Source organism: Astatotilapia calliptera, chromosome 20 (assembly GCF_900246225.1).
Source record: "Astatotilapia calliptera chromosome 20, fAstCal1.2, whole genome shotgun sequence".
NCBI lineage: Eukaryota > Metazoa > Chordata > Actinopteri > Cichliformes > Cichlidae > Astatotilapia > Astatotilapia calliptera.
In genome coordinates, this window is record NC_039321.1 from 21,157,406 (window position 1) to 21,175,763 (window position 18,358).

Here is an 18,358-nt window from a genome sequence, read left to right on the forward strand (position 1 = left end):
GGTAGAAAATGCATCAGTGAGTCATCTGACATGAAGTTGCATCAGCAGAGCAGCTTCTGATCTGTGGAAAGTCACTCAGACGTGATTGTGTGCAAACCCTCCCACCACCTTACTGCAACTTTAACCAGGAAGATCAACGCAAGGCTCCACTCTACAGTTGTTGTAGCTTGTTTTGACTGCAGCCCTTTACCTCTCTGTGTCATAACTCATAATTATCTCTCTTGGCTACTCAGAGTCAAGTTCAGCGCATGTAAACTAGACAGGCATGGCCCCATCTTTCCCAATAAGATAACTGCTTCCACACGTTTCACAACAAGGAGGGAGCTTGTCTTATCAACTTCAGGAGGTATGATAGTTTTTGACCTTCATCTGGTCGGCTCGTCTTTTTGTGACAAAACAGTTTTTATTTATCATGCTGATACATCAGCAGGTTCCCAGCGTAAGTTCAGAGTGTAAAATAGGAAGCTGCTCAGTCATCTGCCGACGGCCAACTGACAGGAAGGAAGGAACAACTACTACGCTGCGATTCAACAAAAACCTGCCACTTTTGTCTTCAATTCCTCTTCAAAAGCTTTTTTTTTTCGGGGCTCTGTGGAAATACACACTGAATGCTGGCAAAAAGGGGGAACTAGAGCTTAGCAGCAGACCGCCTCCTCATCCCCTGCTCCTGTGCACAATATCCTCTTCTAAACCCACCCCCCCATTTTTTTGCTATCTCTTTGGTTTTAATGAGGCACGCACAAACTGTTTGGATGATTGTCTAGACAGATGGTGCTCAGTGTGTGGAACAGAAGCTGAGACGAGGTAAAGAGGGACAGACTCCTTCTCCGTCATGGGATGCTGCAGTGTGACCCAGAGGCATACTGGAGTGGACGAGGTGGGCCCTGATGAGATTGAGCTCCTGGAACTCTCTGGAGACAATTTAGGGTAAGACACAAATGCAAGATTAGTGTTTGAAGCTAGGAGCTGTTCAAAAAATAAAACAAACAATTTTATTTCACTGTATTTTGATCCTGCAACAAAAAGTTAACTATATAAATATATATATATAAATATATAAATAACAGTTAACAGAACGGCAACGTGTGAATTTCACTCAGTATTTTTTTGAGTGTATCTCTACAGTCACTTTAAATGTGGTTTTTCTGTGTTTTGGAGGAAGCGGTGGCAGGCTGTAAAGTGAAAAGAGAGCTGCTTCTCTTTCAACACATGCGGTTTTCTGTGGCATTTCATTCTTGACATTTTTAAGGTGATAATGTAAAACGCAAGCATAATCCTTTTCAGCACTGCAGCATATTCAGTGTTATCATGTACAGGATATACCACACACTACATGCTTGGCTTTACAGTAACAGGATGTGTTGTCACACAGAGCACTTTAAACTTTAAAACTAGATTTAAATCCAACAAGAAAAAGAAAACAAAAACTGCAGAACAACCAATGACACGCGTTCGATTTCTGCCCATCAGCACCTCATGGAGACACAAGACAGGAGAGCTAATTGGCTCCTATTTACTCAACATGAACTTGGGTGCTCAGTGATGCTGCACTGATGTGATTAGCAGATTACTATAAGACAATGGTTGAAGCATGGAGGGGTTTAATACAGAGTAAGGGCGGGACAAATCCCCTCTCATTCAAAGGCTGGGGGATTAGCAGAAGCTAATCACTGCAGGAGCTTCTGCTCCTTATGTGTAGCTCTTTAATTATAACTGCTTATCAGGCAAGCCACTTATGTTTGTATTTCATAACACACACAAAAGTGTGTGTTTCAAAGATGTCTTAGAATGTGCGCTTGCTAGCTACTGACTGGCTCAGTATACTGATGCTGACCTTGTTTATATACAAGAAAATAATGCAATTTCAGGAGAACCGGCTTAACTAGTGCCGTCACTAGTATGATAATAACAAAAACAGCTATAACGTTTAATCACCAGATGAGTTAGATCAGTAAATATCTAACAGTAATAACAACTTCAAGTCCGTTTATTATTAAACTTGACTTTATTTCCCCAGCCATGATTGTTTTTGTGTTGTTTCAGAGTTCCAGGTTTATTTACATGGCTTCTTGAATGCACTCAGTAATTATATTACACAATCATAATATAAAATGTGAAGTTGAACTGTGTGTGAAGTCATTGTTGTGTTCACGAAACCTGTTTAAACTTTGTGTTATGGCATGTCATCCTGCCGGAAACAGCCTTTAGAAGGTGTCTATACTGTGGCCATACCAGGCCAGCATTATGTGGTTATATGTTATATATGGTTATACCACCTGCCTCAGTCATTTGATATCTTTCTCAGAAAATGAGTTTTGATTGATTGACGGTTTTCAAGCATGTGGTCATATATACAAAATAGAACTAAATAGAGCATATACATGAAGAAAAATAAAGTCCTCTAGTGCTCAAAAATGAGCAGGAGGAACCAACACTTATGAACTCCGACCCTATCACACATTTATAGCTCAGTCATATAGTTAGCTAGTTCCTGGGTAGGTTTAATACATTATATAACAACATTATGTAAAACATACAAAAATATCTATACTGAAAACACCTCTTGTAGCTTAATGCTCCCCCTCAATCAATCTATCAAACATATATTTATACATTGATTTAAATTTCTGGCAATGTGGACAATGCTTGTGCTTAGCCATTTTACAATGTTCTTAAAAACTATTGTATATTTCAATTACAAGGACCTATTATTATTTCCCTACAAATACAAGTAGTCAGCCTGCTCTAAGAGAGAGGATAACCCTCTTATGGCCATAACAGGCACAAATTGTTCAATTGTTTCATGGCCCAGTATTAGATAAATTAGAATTATTTTAAAATGTGAATGGTCCAAAGTCAAAATTTAACTTACTTCTCAAACAATAATATGAAATCATATCTACTTCCTTTCAGCTCTGCATGACTATACTCAAAAATCGACCATTTTGGCATGTATGCTAATTGTCAGTACAGTTATGACTAATGCATTAAAGTGTTTGTACCTTCACTGAGCAAGAGTGCGTGTTTGTTTTCAGTGTGTGGAGCCTGGGAGAAACCAGACTTCAGCTGTCTGTGAGGAACAGCAGAGACGAGCAGCCCCAGCCACCACGCAGACCTTCAATACCACACCTGGAACAAGAGGTTGCTATGTGTGTGTGCTGTGTACTTGACAAATAAACATCTTGACACTTTGATCGTGCACTTTTCAAGGTCAGAGCATGCTGTGTGGTTGAGTCTGAATTAACACTTGTAGTGCTCAGCCGGGGTGAGACGAGACCTCGTGCGCTGTAGGAATTTCCAATGCAACGGTGACATATTCTGCATTCCCCTTTGGTGTGATTCAAACTTTACAGGAAATATACAAGAGAGGAAACATTGCTAGACACAGCTTTGTTCTCAGACTTGATTCAACTCTTACACTTTACCTCTGTATTTGTTCCCTAAAGACACACACAAAGTTTGCCTAAAGACAGTGATTCAAGCCTTGCAATGGTGAAATACATTCAGGTTTGCTGTGTAATGCATGTGTTAATACTGACTATAAATAAATACAGTGATACGAGATAGTGGGAAGGGGGAAATGGCCACCCACTAGAATTTTTTTTTAAATTCTCTCTATTTAAGAGAAAACCTTGCATCTTTTAACACTGCTGTCAAAGACAGACAAAAATAAGACACATGAAATGAGCCACAGACATGGGGTGATATATTTTTGTGTCTCTAGGTGGTGCTGTGGGGAAAGAGCAGAGATGAGCTCCACCAAAGGATATACTCCCAACAGCCAATCAGGGGCTGGGAGGGCCAAGCTGCCCACATGTATGGAGAGATCATCCACTCCTCACTGGTGTCTCTCTACATCAGCTACACACAGGTAATATGGTAACACACAAAAGGAGTGAGAAATTTAATGTGTGAGACAGTCCTTGGATTTAGACTAAACTAAAATGAGCAACAAAATAAAATGAAAAAAATTGCTGCAATAAGAAAAATCACATTTAAATTAGTTTAATTAGTTATAAATTAGTTAAATATCATAAACAAGTCACTTAGCACCCACACATGTGTTTATGTGGCCCTTTTAAAAAAGCAGTGAAAATGATTAAATCCTGTGAATTGTGCCTCTGCAGGAAACCCAAGAACACTTCCTGGTTTTGTTCTCTTTCCACCTACTCATCCTTTCTCTGGACCACTCTCGGCAAGACTTTGTTTATGAGGTATTCTTTATACTTTTTAAGACGTGTGGTTAGAAATGCTATGTTAGCAGACGATCACTGGAAAACTGAAGTAAACATATTTTTTCACAGAAGTGAAAACCTTTATTGGATTAGTGTAGTGTAACATAAAACTAAAAGTGGGTGTTAATAATAAAGCTGCGGGGGGTTGGAAATTAAATCACGGGCTGTCATTTGTGCCCTGCAGAAAACAGCTACAACAGAGCATTTTTAACTCATTCTATGAGGACCCCAAGCCAAACTGGTCGACATAAACAACAAACCTTTTAAACATGATATCAGCTTAAAAGTGTGATCATACACTACATGCATGTGTATTTAAATTCTAGTGGGGGTTGTTCCTTATGAGGGGGTTGTTGACCCAGTACTAGCCTTTTACGTCATCACATGAACCAAGGTTTGGGAAAAGGCATGGGACATTACCACTGCTGAAGCCACTGTGAAACCTTACCCCTCCCAGGCTACTGAGGTCACCTAATGGAAGGCTCTTTAGATCCTTGTGTTGTACATGCACATGCCTTTTTTTCACACATTGGCTTTATTAATAATGAAAAATTAATTCATTAACTTATTAAATTGTCTCTTGTGATCAGAAAACTGTATACTGTAACTTTAGACCCTAGTCATAATACCCTGCATCAAGCTGCATTCAAACAGGTTAGAATTTTACTTCCAAGTTGCAAAAGGTGAAAATAGAATGATTTAAGTTTTTATTTCCAGCTATGGGTCAAACCCCAAATATACTGTCAAACGTCTATAATGCAGCTATTCAGATCCACTGTGCCTGCCGCCTTCCCAAACACCTTTCACTTTTTTTTGATGAAAATCTCCAAACTTTGTAGGGTGAATTATGTTTTGAAAGTGTAGAAACACAATAAATCTGCAGGAACTTTTAGGGATCAATGTCCTAAATTCTTAAATGTTGGGTTTTTGTTGTCAGGCAATTTCTGCACTGCAATCTTAATACAGGAATCTAATCGTCGGTGTTATTCATTTCTTTAAGTTTGTCTTCGTTTATCTTGCAGGGCATTCTTCCCCTTTCTGGACTTTCCTTCCAAGTTGTCTCTCTGGACTTGGACGCGTCACATTCGCCACACATGTTTGAAATCAGCAGTGAGTCCGTGGAAATTACAGAGTTCCACTAAGACGTGCAAAGCAGTGTGAAAAACTAAGCATGGTTTATGCTGTTCCTTCTTCTATCCAGGTCCAGTGATGGACTCCAAGGTGTTCACGTGTGCCAGTGCGGCAGACCTACAGAAATGGATGCAGCACGCAGAAGACAGGAGATACAAGGCCATGATCCAACCCATGAGTCCCTCCCACTGCGCTCTCTCCTATCTAGTACTGACTAACTGTTGCACTGCATCTGGTTACCAAAGTATTGTAGTTACATGTCAGTAAAATACACTGTGCACATATTTCTCTTCTAGTTACCGTGTGATGAGAACTGGAAAAGAGAAGAACTGAAAAAATACTTACTACAAGCTCCAATATGGCAATGGGAGGGCTCGCCCATACAGCACATGGGTCAGCCGAGCTACGTATCTATTGTCCACATCATCAACACACAGAGACAGGTAGTAAATACTCTTCAACGTCCTCTGAAAGTTTTCTGTAACATATTTTTAAAACATTTTTTGTGTGTTGACATATTAAACTAAAGATGATCAACTGTTTGGCGGGCACAAAAATCACCAAAATTAGACGGTAGGCAATTTCCATTTAGATCATTAAATAGAAACTTGACTTCTTTTTTAAATCCTAATAAAAATTATCTTGTTTTATTAGAATTATAAAATAGTCTTTGGGGAAATGATGAAGCCATCATAGGGAACCAAAAAAATTGCTTGCAAATTAATAATAAGACTGCTCTGAGTTCTCATTCACGGTAAAAAAGGATTGGGTAACTATGACATTAACATTGTGCAACTAACTTATGACAAACCACAACTGGAAAGTCTTGTTAAAATCATGTTCATTGCATTCATACAATATATGAATGCAATGAACATGATGTATACATGCTGTCTTTCAGCATGGAAAGACATTTTCTTCTGACTTCTTAAAGGCCTCAGAAAAGTGTAAAGACCCTATTTTCAGTACTCTTTCCTTCTACATTTACCACATGATGCAAGTTGAACCATAATTGACAAGAGCACATATTTCCCCTCAGCTCCTAAGAAAAAGGATGTGCAACCTTGTTCTCTATCACCATGTAGCAGTTTTCACTCTTTTCAGCTATGAGTTCTCATAAATATACATTGATACGTGTGTAATTCGATCTTCCAACAACTTAATGCAATCTCATAAACTTAGAATTAATCCAATTAAAAATACAGTCCTCCCACCATCTTGAATACAGTTGTTGAGATAGACATCGCTATTCCGCATAACTGCGTTTTATATATGACTAGAGACCAGCCACCTGCGTAGGACATGTTAAAACTCATAGGCATACGAATGCAGACTCACCATATGACAGATCATAGCTGTGTTTTATCATAAAGAATGTGACCGGCGTCTGGATAAAACGTCATTCTCTACATCATCAAATCAAGCATCATCTCTTGAACCAAAATATGGGTGTTTTAACACACAAAAACTTAAATATGCTTATTTATTCATGATATTTTCTCAATTATTTATTTCCAGCAGATTAGACATATGACCCTGCCCTCCAGACAGCTGCCAACAGGCCGGCTAAACAACAACAACAACAGCTGGTTATAAGCTAACATTATGTCAGCTAATGTTAGGGTGGAGTGTTCTAAAAACAAACAAAAAGAAAAAACACAGTTTTCTTCAGATAAACAGGTTGATATACATTCTCATTCACATCATATGAGAGTTTATTCACAAGTGTCCGAGTTAGATCTACTTCAAAAAAGTATCTCGAAAGCCAGCTAACAGCTGCTAACTGTGGCTAACAGAAGCTAAACAGTAGGTAGCAGAGACTAACATCAGCTAACAGCAACTAACATAGATTAATCCCAGATAACAGAGACTAACAGCCACTAACAGTGGCTATCAGCAGCATAAACAGCAGGTAACATAGACAGAGATAACCCCAGATCACAGAGGCTTACAGCGGCAAAAACAGCTGCACTTACTGACAGAGAAGTTCAGGGTATCTTCAACAAGTCACTTCTCTGTCCCTGTCATGGGCAGAAGTGAGATTCAGATTAGTGTTGTTCTTTGTTCAGATTATCTCAAATGAACATGTGCAAGAATTTCCATAAAGCTGCTCAATGCACAAAAAGTCTTTTCAAAAGACAACAAAAGCGGATAAAAATCCTAGAAAAAATTAATGTGATCGTCCTTTAAATTGGAAATATAACACGGTATATGTCTGTGAAGGTTCTCAGTCATCCAGGTCATGGTAGTCAAAGGAGCTTGCAAAGAAAAATGTCTGGACTTCTTTAGGTTTAAATCTGGGACTCTCCACCAGTTGACTTTAGAACTGAAGAAGCTTCTCGGATGAGAGGTGAAACGTCTTCAAGCAACTTAAAGAAGTCCAGATGCTTTTCTTTGCAAGCTCCTTTGATAACACGGTATAACAGGAAATGTGAGTATGCTCACATACAGTAACCAAGGCATGCTGGCTTTGTTCTTTTAGGGTCTCCAAGAAAGACTGATGGTTCTCTTCCCTCAAGACATCGTGCTTCTATCTGTTGACAACAAGCGCCTGACTATAAGATATGAGGTACTGCAAAATTACTCTGTGGGAAAAATCCATAATAACACCTTTTCTGCTGCTGTGACAGCAAAACTTCCCAGTGTCCCAGTAATTATGACATGTTCCTTGTTATTTTGGTAGGTAACATGGTAGTTCAAACTTTCTGCCTTCATCATTCAGTATCTTTGTAGTAGAAAATTATTTCCAAAATGATGAACTAACTATTCTTTCTTCATTTTCGCTCGTATTTATATATACACTGTTAGAGAAGTGGATGCTCAGGCTTCAGACTGCTCTACATGTTTAGTTTCTGGCTGAGCTTTTAGACTTTCGACTGCGTATGATGTGAGAGGAGATGTTGTTTATATGGTTATCTGTCTTTAAGGACAGAAGCCCAGCTCACCTGTTGTTAAAACCTTTAAAGCAGCATCTAGAAAACAACTTGTCTTTTCTGTCATTCTAACAGGGAAGGTTGCCCCGACAAAGTGTCAAAGCAGTTGAGAGGTCAGCCTTGCCTGGACGGCTGGAGTTTGAACTGATAGGTACACTCTACACACGTGGTATCTTTGTATTTTTAGTTAAATGCAGCGTTGGAAGGGCAAAAATAAATATGTGATTCATTTCATATAATCACTGTTTTTGTTTGGATTTAGGTGAACTGGTGGAGCCGCTGCAGGTCTCTTGTACCTGCATGGAGGATTATCAGAACTGGATTTTTCAGTTACAACAGGTTAGACATGATTGTATGATTATACATGTTTAATGAACCATTAAAGAATAATGTATGGGCTGTAACAGTGAAAGAGGCTAAACAGGTCAGGAGAGATGAGGGAGTCACAGGGAAGGTGATCGTTTGCAGCCAGTTTGTGTAGGTTTAATTTTAAACATTATTATGTGCTTTTTATTTAAATGAGTGAAAAATAAAGAAATTTTAAAAATACTTTTCTGCAAATTAATTTAAAAAACTGCCATGTAACACTTTATCAGCCAGCAATACTCATTCACCGGACACTTCATTGGGTACACCTTGCTAGTTCTTCATGGCATAAATTCAACAGAGTGATGGAAACATTCGTCGGAGATTTTGTTCCATGTTAACATTATAGCATCACACATTTGCACAACTGTGGACAATAGAAGGCACAACTTGTGAAATGTAGCCTCGTTTTTCTTTTCTTAGTCGACACGAGTGGCACCTGTTGCGGTCTTCTGCTGCTGCTTTCAGAGATGGTCTTCTGCATACATCGGTTGTAACTAGTGGTTATTTCCATGCTTGAAGCAGTCTGGCCGGTCTGCGCTGGCCTTTGGCATCAAAGACATTTTCTCCTTCTAGGATCATTCTCTATAATCCCTCGAGATGGTTATAATGGAAAATCCAGTTTAAATCACCTTTATTCCCCATTCTGATGTTTAGTTTGCAAGTCATCTTGAACATGTCCACATGCCTAAAGGTGATTTGCTGATTAGATATGTGTGTTAACAAGCAGTTGAACATGTATATCTAATGAAGTGACCAACAAAGAGTTTTTTTGGCCTAAATGGTTTGCCAAGAGCAGGAGGACATAAACATTCAAGAAAATTGTGGCATTAAACGGTACGTTTCCTTAGCAGTTGTAAAGTAGCTGCATAATAAAATACTTTCTAGAAGAAAACTTTCTATGAACTGACCGATCACATTTCTGCATAGTTTAGGCTTATGTGTGGTAGTCACTTGTTTTAGTTTGGTATGAAAATCAACTTGTATGAACTTGTTTGAGATTAAAAGCACATTCATGCAGCTATATTCAGCAACTCTGAAAGCAGAAGATATAAAAAATGTTTATTTGGACACTCCTTAAGCACAGGCTTTTTAAAGTCCGTTGTTTTTCTAGATGCAAGAAAAACTGCTTGTCATGCAGAACATGACGTGTGGTGCTTTAACCGTGCGGCATATTTGCATAAACAAGATTTTCTTTTTAATTTGCAGCCAGACAGAAGCAACCATGTTACTGTGAGTCAACCGCCACCTCCGATAATGCCAAAGCTGCAGAGGAACAGGAAGGAGTCCCAGGAACCAATGCTAGCAGCCGACCCATATCACATCAATGGACGCGGCTGATTCCTCAGACGGGAGGAAGAGCCTCAAACGTCACTGTAATCATAAATTTGAAACATGTAGATAATTTGTACATATGTCTCGTATGTGCCACAACATGGAGGCAGAGCAGTGAAGACTTCTCGTTCTAATCTTTGATATATTTGGTTGATTTTGTCACTGTGAACAGACAGAACACAGCACTTAAAGCCAGTATTCATGTTCGAGCGTAAACTAGTCCTTGACCCAGTTTCAGAGCAGATCAGACCTGAAGAAATGTTAGATGTAGAAACTGTAGAGTCTCAAAAATAGCTTAAACTTAGGGGTGAATAAACTGTAAATACCTGTATGTAGCTTTGTTTTACCTTTTCAAAATAAACTATTTAAAAAAGTTTAATTCCAAACAACATATTGTAAGGATCTGTTTATTTCAGAGGCAAAACATTTACAGTAATGTGCAGAAATCCAGAAAACATCCAGTGTCTGACAGCGCTTGTAATTACTGTGGCGTTGGGAATTAAACTGACTCCAAATGTCATATTTATACAATAGTATTTGTCAAATCTTAGTTCATATAAATTACAGTCATAACGTTTTGCTCTTTATACACAAACCCATTTTATCGGAAAACACATTTACATCAGAATCTCCTTAGAGAGGAACCAGCTAGAGGAGTAACTATAAATACACATACTGCAACTGCAACAGTTTAAATTAAAACTAAGAAGTGAGATACAGAAATAAGCTGTGTTACAAACATTTCATGTGCCGCTGGATGAATTTACACTGGAATCTTAATTAAAGTGGTTCATTAACAACAGCTTTCAGCTCAGTCACACTGTGCTATTGGTCACTTGTGAATTTTTACACAAAATAATTTGAAGGATGGAGACCTATACGCAAGTTAGTGCTTAGTGTATGCAAGCAGTTTTTTTTTCAGTATTTCTAGTATAACGGTATAATCAATTATATTGCTAATTTGGGTCAAAAAAGTTTTTAAAATGATTACATGTAACGCTAAACGTTCACATTTACCACATGGATGGTTAATGTAAATGCCCGACAAGGTGAAACTGGTAGGTTTTTCAGTTCCTGGTTTTATAGGTCAACAGCTGCTCGCTGCGGCTTTGACTTCATGCAGATGTTACTAAAACAGGAGTAGATGTTTCAATGTTATGTTGTTGTACACCAGTCATGGTGCGACTGACAAATTAGAGATGTCACCAGTGGATTCTGAACAAAAGTGGAAGTCTATGGCACAGAGGAATACACACAATATATCAGGGTTTGGCTACATATGTGGATACAGTGTAACCGGTATTAAACCCTACGACTTGTTTCATTTCTAAAATACCGTCCTGAAAGCACTTCATCACAGCATGGGTACTGCAGATCATGTCCAGATAAAAAGGTATCATCCTCTAGTAAAGAGGTAAGCATGTTTGACCAAATTCTTATCACTTTAGGGTGTAGATGGAAATAATGCGCTGTTGCACTGGTAAAAAAATCGTATATCACGTGAAGATATGAATGTGAAAAAACTGCCTGTGGTGTGTCCTGAGGCATCTCAGAAGCAGCACCCGCATCAAGCACATTTCTGATTATTAGAAGAGTGAACCTGCAGCACCCCACAGAGGCCAGGAGACAGCCCAAAGTAAGATTGTGCCCCACATGAGCCATGATAGAAAAACAGTGACAGACTTGCTTAGTGATGCTTACATTTACTACCTCTGGTGATGAACGTGCACATATTTAAACCACATTCTTCATTCTTTCCAGCCTGTAAAAATGGTACCGAATCATGCATAAAGTAATCCCCCTGTGTAGTTTACAGTCTTACGTGTGGAAAGTCTAAACTACAAATGGAAAATGAGCATTAGAAGCTTTGCACTCTCTTTCTGGAGCTAGTGTGCCAAAGGAAACTGCTAATGTCAACCACGGGGATAACAATCAAAACACGTTGGCTTGTTTTAGCACCTGCATACTTTACGGAGGTCCCACGTCCATCTAAAAAAGAAAACAATCATCCACAAGCTTCAAAATGCAACTTTAACACATGACAAGTTGCAAGTTAAAAAGAGTTAGTGCTCTCCCTTCAGTTTCTGTGTGACACATTTGATGCGGATATTTTCTCTGAGGTTGCGGAGGCGCGCGCTGCGACTTGTGATTTCCTCCACGTAGCATTTGGGGAACCAGCCCCGCTCCCCGTCTGACAGCCTGATGCCTTCCACCCAGCCTGTTGAAACACAGCAGCCCTTAGACATCAAATAAACAGCTGCGTGTTTAATGCATCCATGTTCTGTTCATTTAGGTTCAGGCTGGAGTGGTAAAAAAAAAAAAACAGACTGCCCGATTCTTACCATCACTTGTAATTGTCTTGGCGTGAAGAATGTCAGCTTTTTCCAGTGTTAACTCATCGTGCTCTTGAGCCTGGTAGCTTTTGATGCACTGAACTTGCGATATATCTAATAGGAAAAGGCACGAAGCGAGAACATGAATGAGGAGGTGAATAGTGTTGCCTTAAATCTTTCTGCACTGATAGATCTCCACTGACCATCATTTTCATTGGCTTGCTCGATGTCTACGAGCGGGTCAGACGGAAACATGGCGGTGATCCATCTCTGCTTCCCGCTCCTTGGCAAACACAAAGCCGACAGGAGCGGTTAAACAACTTAACTTGTCCAGCTGTGACTGAAGCTTTTGACAAAGACATGACACTCACTCGGTGTGTGATTTGAGCAGAATCTGATGTTTGAGCTGCTGGCCTTCACACAGCTGTAGGTGGAAGATGAAGCCTGAGATCCCCTGCAGCTTCTGACTGAGATCCTTCACTTTCAACTCTCCGATTTTAGCGTGTACAAACACCATAAACTTCCATGTACTGCAAAGGACAATGGGTCATTTTAGTATAATGATCAATAGCAAGCAGTATATACAAATTCATAGATAAAACTACATCTCAGTAAGTTGTTGAACCACTAGCACCACCTACCCATTCTACTTGGTTTTGGTACTCTACAGAAGGAATGAAGCAGCAATCTTTTCCTATTTGGTGCAGGTGTAGCCTGTAATATTGGAAAAACTCCACCACTCCTCAATAAAGAGCGTTCACTACAACTTTGAAATGATTTGCAAGGATTCTTCCTTGTAAAGGGACAATCGAACCAATATTATGGCAGCAAAATGCTGCCTACAGCATAATAGAGTCACCTGATCACCTCACTGTGGGGTTAAAGGTCTGGGAAAAACACCAAATTGTCAAACTGAAACAACACCTTTAAACTAGGTAGATACCACCTTTAAGATCATCTTCTCATGCATATCTGAGCCGCTTCTGGCACTTTTACCACTTTTTAATGCTCTGCGGAAGTCCTATTATGACCCTCTGCATTTGTTCCATTTTGACACGGGACCTTAAACTTCGATGTGAAAGTGGGACGACTTTCATGCTGAGGGTGATCAGTCTTGATGAGACCAAGAGACCAAACAGCAGCTTTCGGTCAAAGAGTCCCCAGATCTCAATAATCAAAGCGGCGGGAGCACATCCTGGACTCCCCCCACCCCGACATTTATGGGGCTCTGCAACGTGAATTCATGGCCCGGGGTTAGACTGTCAACACAGACTTCTACTGCCTGAGACAGACCGGTGGAAATGACCCAAACTGCAATCCTCGCCAGTGTGCCGCTTGCAGTTTACTGAAAATGGATGAATTTTTCTGGCCACACCTTTGGCACTTTTCATGTTATGCATCATTAGAGTAATATTTCAGCTTTTCTTTGTGTGCACACTGAATGTAACTCACTCCTTCCTCCTGGACAGCAGCAGGCAGTCATTGAACAGGTGGAGGTACACTGGCTTGGTGGGTAACTTGAGCTTTGATCCGGAGATGCTCATTGTCTGAGTGTCTACTTCCAGGAGTTCTCCGTGCTTTACCAGCCAACGTGACTGGGAAATAAGAGGAAAGATCTACAAAGAAAGGAAGCAGGCTCCACTTTAATGAACAAAAAAAAATACAAAAATGTGATAATAAGAGGAACCTTCAAACGCTTCCCTCACCTTGCCCTCAAAGTGGATTTTCTTGTTGAGATGGATGAGTTCCTCCATCCTTTTCATCGACTGCACACTGGAGTTACATTCTTTGATGATCTAAGAAGACAAATACCAACATGGTGATTACTGTCATGTCTCACTACTGGTACTCGTCCAACTGGCTATTACAGATGATAATCACCACCTTTTTTAGCTCATTGAAAGCTTTGGTGGCGGTGTCCTCATCTCGGGAACCCGGTGTTGTCCTCTTTAAGATATTCTGAAAAGTAAAGATGGTTTTGAAGATGTTCCAAGGAGTAAACAATACTTTTGTGTGGTGATATCGCAGGGGAAAACGAAGAGTTATCCTGTATGCAGTTCCGTATGATTGGGTTTCAACTGGAATTCTGCAGTGAATGTTTAAGCGTGTACCTCCACTAGCATTTTAAGCCGCGTGATCCTCTGAAACGGGAGGATTAGGAAAGAGGTCAGAGGAAGTCTTTGGCAGATGGGGTCCTCCTCCAAGCGAGCCAGGATGCCGGGGAAACGAGGGTTTTCGTGCCTGAGAGGACAGGGCGAGAAATGTTTTAATGACTTTCAGAGAAAGTGAATCAAAATTCCAGCATCCAATTCAGCTTGAGAAAACATGCTCTTAGTCGAGATGAATCATCTGCAAGTTAAGTCATGCAGGCGTGAAAATACACCAGAGCACTCTCAGACAGCCACACAACAATCAGACTTTATGCACTGCGGTCAAGCACATGTGCAGATGTGTGCTCACGTCTCCCGGGGCTGATGTGTTTCTACACTCACAGCAAACGCTGGTATGTCTGCTCCTGGTAAGCCTGGTTGGTGACATAGGGTAAATAAACCCTTCGCAGAGACGGGCAGTGGTCCAGGACGATGTCGCACACATCGAAACGGAGAATGTCTTCTTCCAGCCTGTGCTCCAGATCCTGAAGAAATCTACAGGCAACAAGCGAGGAGAGACTCAGAGAAGGAGATGTGATACTGGAGATGTTAGCACACGCCGACCTCAGGGTAACAGAAGGACGTCAGCTGCGTGTTACTTCACCTCTCACTGACATCTTTGACTTCGGGCAGCTTGGAGAAGAGCCACTGCTTTTCCTGAGCCCCGAGGCAGTCTGCGAGCTCCGGTGATAGCATGAAGTGGTCCACTGCGATTGTCAGGCTGCGAATGTACGACGCCTCGGACGTCACCAGCTCAAACTTTGCCTGAGTTTAGATAAAAGCAGCAATTCAGCTTTATAAAGAGCAGTAAGAGTGAAATAGAGATGAAATGAGACGGAAACGTAATATTTTACTCACCTCCTGTAATTTCCTTTCTTCGTTGCTGAAGTTGTCGAGCTGCCCGCTGCTTCGAACATCAGGTATATCCTGCCACAGTGCAAAAGCAGAGCCTCGCGATGAGCGAAAGGAGCTGGATGGGGACAGATTTGATGGAGACGGGATCCCATCAGAGCCCTCCTCCCTGAGCCCCTCCTCCTCTGTGCCCGGCTCCTTCCCTTGCTGCCTCTGGATCTCTCTATTGATGGCGACGTCGCTGTATTCCTGGTACAGAATCGCTGCAAAAAGAGCAAGTTTGTTCCAGGAAAGAACAGGTAAGACTTTGTAAAGATTGGAATATCTTACAGTTTTGGAAAAAACAAACAGTAAGTGAAGCGAACTTACAGCTGGGTAAAAACCGTGACAGTCGATTTGAACTAGGAACAGATGGATGTGTGTTCAGGTCCTCCTCTATGGATTTCTTACGCATTCTGCGAAACGATGGGAAATGAAACTCTATGTTTGATTTATTCTTTACAGATTTTAAGTAGCACTATTTTTGCTACTATTTACCCGAGCTTGGCGCTCCAGCGTTGCAAAGGCATCCCATTGTCACTGCTGGGAAAGGAAGGTGCTGGTCCCACGGGACTCTGGGGAGCGCTGTCACTGGAGCCTCCTGAGCTCCGCTGCTTTGAGTTTGACTTACCTTAGGAGAATGAAATGCAGATAGTGGATGTGAGATTTATGGCATTTATGACATGACCTTCTGAGACCTACTCTGATAGACCGCATGCAATAAAGGAGACAAAGAACTGTTGTACTTTCTTTTTCATGACTTTTTACACTAAGGATTAACCTGAGGCTTCTTTTCTGAGAACATAGGAAAAGCTATTTATCACTGTCAGTTTGTACACTCTACAGTCAGCCTGTGCTTGGTGCTTGGCAGCAATAGCAAAGTTATTAGAGATGATGATTTCATGATTGTTGCCTGAGTGGTTAGGCTTTGTTTCACTAACATTCACCCCTCGAGTTTAAAGCACAGCAGAACTTTTAATGTGGCTGAATCCTGCAGTCATTGCAGCTTGTGGTCACTCTTGCCTCTGCTCAGTAAATGCTAAATTTCTAATAGGCATTTAAGATTGAAACTTTTGGAAGAAGTAAATGAATAAACTGCCCCAAGCAGCATGCTGTGGTAGTCATCTTATTAAGTCATCTTTAATTTGTCTCACTGATCTGTTATAATCCGTTGGGCTGCTTTGGAAAACTCTTGATTGATCCATCACTGTTGTCTACTCACAGTCGGTGTTGGGGTTGAGGTTGCTGGAGCTCTGTCTGTCCCTGGAGGCTACCCGAGCAGAGAGCGACTTCCCCAGCTTCAAGGTGAAGGAGTTCTTCCTTTGCGATAGCTGAAGCCTCGATATTATCTCTGAAGCTGAGAAGCGCCGCCGTTCCTGGTCGCCTTGGCGGGTGCGTGACAAAGAGCTCCCTCCACCCGCGGCGATCGATGTGTCCATGCTGCCACTCACCTCTCCTACACATGGCATCGAGTCCTCTATTATCTGCAACGGTTCTTCGGGTAGATTAAAAATATCATCGTGACTGGTGTTTGAGAGATCCGTAGCACCGTCTGTGGATGAGGGACTTGAAATGGTCTCTAGTGAAGATATTCCGCTGAGGTCTTCCTCTAAGAAAGATGCAAAAGGTCCAGGAAAGATGTAGTCTGCTTCCAGGACTGGGCTGCTGAGCGATTCATCACTCGGACTGTCTGGGGAATAAACCTGCATCTTTCTCCCTGCGCATGAGAAAATTACTTTATTAGATGAGAAGAAAGAATGTTAAGGAGCTTTAGAGCCTAATTTGCCAAATCAAACAAAAGGTTTACACTCACGGATGGATTTCTCTTTCAGGGAAGCCTGTGATGTTCTCCTCTGAGGCTGGCAGGAGTCTGGGCCCTGAATGCCAGGACATTCTGGTGACGACGGTAGCTGAGATTCCAAGGAGTCTCTGTTTGTGTACAGAGAGGACAGAGGGAACGATAGAGGGAGGCTAAGAGCAGCGTGGAGAGGACGACATACTGTCGTGACCGTTTGTGGCTTTTCAGTTTCCTCCTGCGAACGAGTCCTGCTGCCATTTTGGCATTCAAGCTCGCCGTCACCTGCGGCGAGTGTGGGAGAGTTCGAATTCAGATTTGTTCCACGCTCGCTGTCTGTCCTGCGGCCTCTGCTGCATGTGTCATTCTGTTCGTTTAGCGTCTGTCTGCAACCATTCAGATGCTGCGAGTGTGTTGTGCACTGTGCGTGTGGTATAATGGCCGGCCTCGAGGAGCCAAAACCATTTAATTTGTGAGTCGCTGTTGGCTGTAGCTCAAAAAAGGCCAGCGTTTCCTGCTGGCACACAGCAACGTGCTTGTGGTGACACATGTGGATGAGACGTCTGTCCTCGGTGGATTCACTCAGACTCTGGGACTCTGCCGAGCCGCCCGGGATCCACATGCTGGGGGCTTCTCCTGGGCAGCGAATGGCATGAAGGTGAGGCTGGAAGTCAGGCAAAGGTGAGAACCCATACCCGGGGAGCATCGCTGAACGGGCACATGAGAGCTAAAAAAGAAGAGAGGGAAGATCACAAATTCTTATTTTCTAATTCAAATGCAAATGAGCTGCAGACTGGAACTTTGTTAATAGCTTTGGTAAACAGTGGCTCATAAGGGACTGGATAAAAAAAGGATTTAGAAAATCTACATTCAGGATTTAGAACTGCCTAAAAAATAGCATTTAATTCTGCAGTAACATCTGAAAAACATGGAGCAAACATAATTCCTCCAACCACCTTGCTGGACAGAATGACTACAGCAGCATACCACTTATCTTGCAATCGAACATGGTCGGACGCGGCTCAGTGTTTGCAGCCTGGCTTAGTGTCGCCAGAGGATTCCTAACAATCGATCGAGTGTTTCGGTGTTTTCAGTTCTAATAAGCAGCAGTCCAAATTCTGGAAGTTTGTGAAACCATTTAGATCATTTATGGATGCCGACTGTGTGGAGGTGGCACAAGAACGACCTT

At 41.4% G+C, this 18,358-nt stretch overlaps 3 protein-coding genes across 3 annotated transcripts in view; 1 reads left to right on the top strand and 2 right to left on the bottom strand.

The window, feature by feature from the left end:
• The first annotated feature begins 145 nt into the window (after positions 1–145).
• On the top strand, positions 146–10,386 carry LOC113013161 (uncharacterized). Its single transcript, XM_026153845.1, has 11 exons — positions 146–927; positions 3,036–3,141; positions 3,725–3,871; positions 4,128–4,214; positions 5,258–5,345; positions 5,437–5,573; positions 5,663–5,809; positions 7,849–7,935; positions 8,375–8,450; positions 8,562–8,638; positions 9,875–10,386. The coding sequence occupies exons 1-11, from the start codon at positions 833–835 to the stop codon at positions 10,004–10,006; spliced, it is 1,179 nt and encodes a 392-aa protein (XP_026009630.1). The 5' UTR covers positions 146–832; the 3' UTR covers positions 10,007–10,386.
• A 5-nt stretch (positions 10,387–10,391) lies between these two features.
• On the bottom strand, positions 10,392–17,890 carry arhgef19 (Rho guanine nucleotide exchange factor (GEF) 19). Its single transcript, XM_026153842.1, has 15 exons — positions 17,188–17,890; positions 16,597–17,091; positions 15,873–16,005; positions 15,705–15,790; positions 15,342–15,598; positions 15,088–15,248; positions 14,826–14,978; positions 14,445–14,574; positions 14,218–14,292; positions 14,040–14,129; positions 13,786–13,949; positions 12,705–12,863; positions 12,537–12,616; positions 12,343–12,447; positions 10,392–12,218 (listed from the first exon to the last, which is right to left on the bottom strand). The coding sequence occupies exons 1-15, from the start codon at positions 17,873–17,875 to the stop codon at positions 12,064–12,066; spliced, it is 2,931 nt and encodes a 976-aa protein (XP_026009627.1). The 5' UTR covers positions 17,876–17,890; the 3' UTR covers positions 10,392–12,063.
• Positions 17,825–18,358, bottom strand: part of ano11 (anoctamin 11) — a 29,768-nt gene continuing 29,234 nt past the window's right edge. Inside the window, exon 23 of the mRNA XM_026153843.1 lies at positions 17,825–17,896. Within this exon, the coding sequence (XP_026009628.1) occupies positions 17,841–17,896 (56 nt within the window). The 3' untranslated portion in view covers positions 17,825–17,840. The remainder of the gene's footprint in view (positions 17,897–18,358) is intronic.

What these genes read in the sequence shown, in the direction of transcription:
- arhgef19 (XM_026153842.1), bottom strand. Translation starts at nt 17,875, where the DNA reads ATGCTCCCCGGGTATGGGTTCTCACCTTTGCCTGACTTCCAGCCTCAC. An exon ending in CGCTGGAGCGCCAAGCTCGG is followed by an intron (nt 15,791 to 15,872) that starts GTAAATAGTAGC and finishes ATCGTTTCGCAG; the next exon opens with AATGCGTAAGAAATCCATAG. An exon ending in GCAAGCCAATGAAAATGATG is followed by an intron (nt 12,448 to 12,536) that starts GTCAGTGGAGAT and finishes TTTTCCTATTAG; the next exon opens with ATATATCGCAAGTTCAGTGC.
- LOC113013161 (XM_026153845.1), top strand. Translation starts at nt 833, where the DNA reads ATGGGATGCTGCAGTGTGACCCAGAGGCATACTGGAGTGGACGAGGTG. An exon ending in TACCACACCTGGAACAAGAG is followed by an intron (nt 3,142 to 3,724) that starts GTTGCTATGTGT and finishes TTGTGTCTCTAG; the next exon opens with GTGGTGCTGTGGGGAAAGAG. An exon ending in GGCAAGACTTTGTTTATGAG is followed by an intron (nt 4,215 to 5,257) that starts GTATTCTTTATA and finishes TTTATCTTGCAG; the next exon opens with GGCATTCTTCCCCTTTCTGG.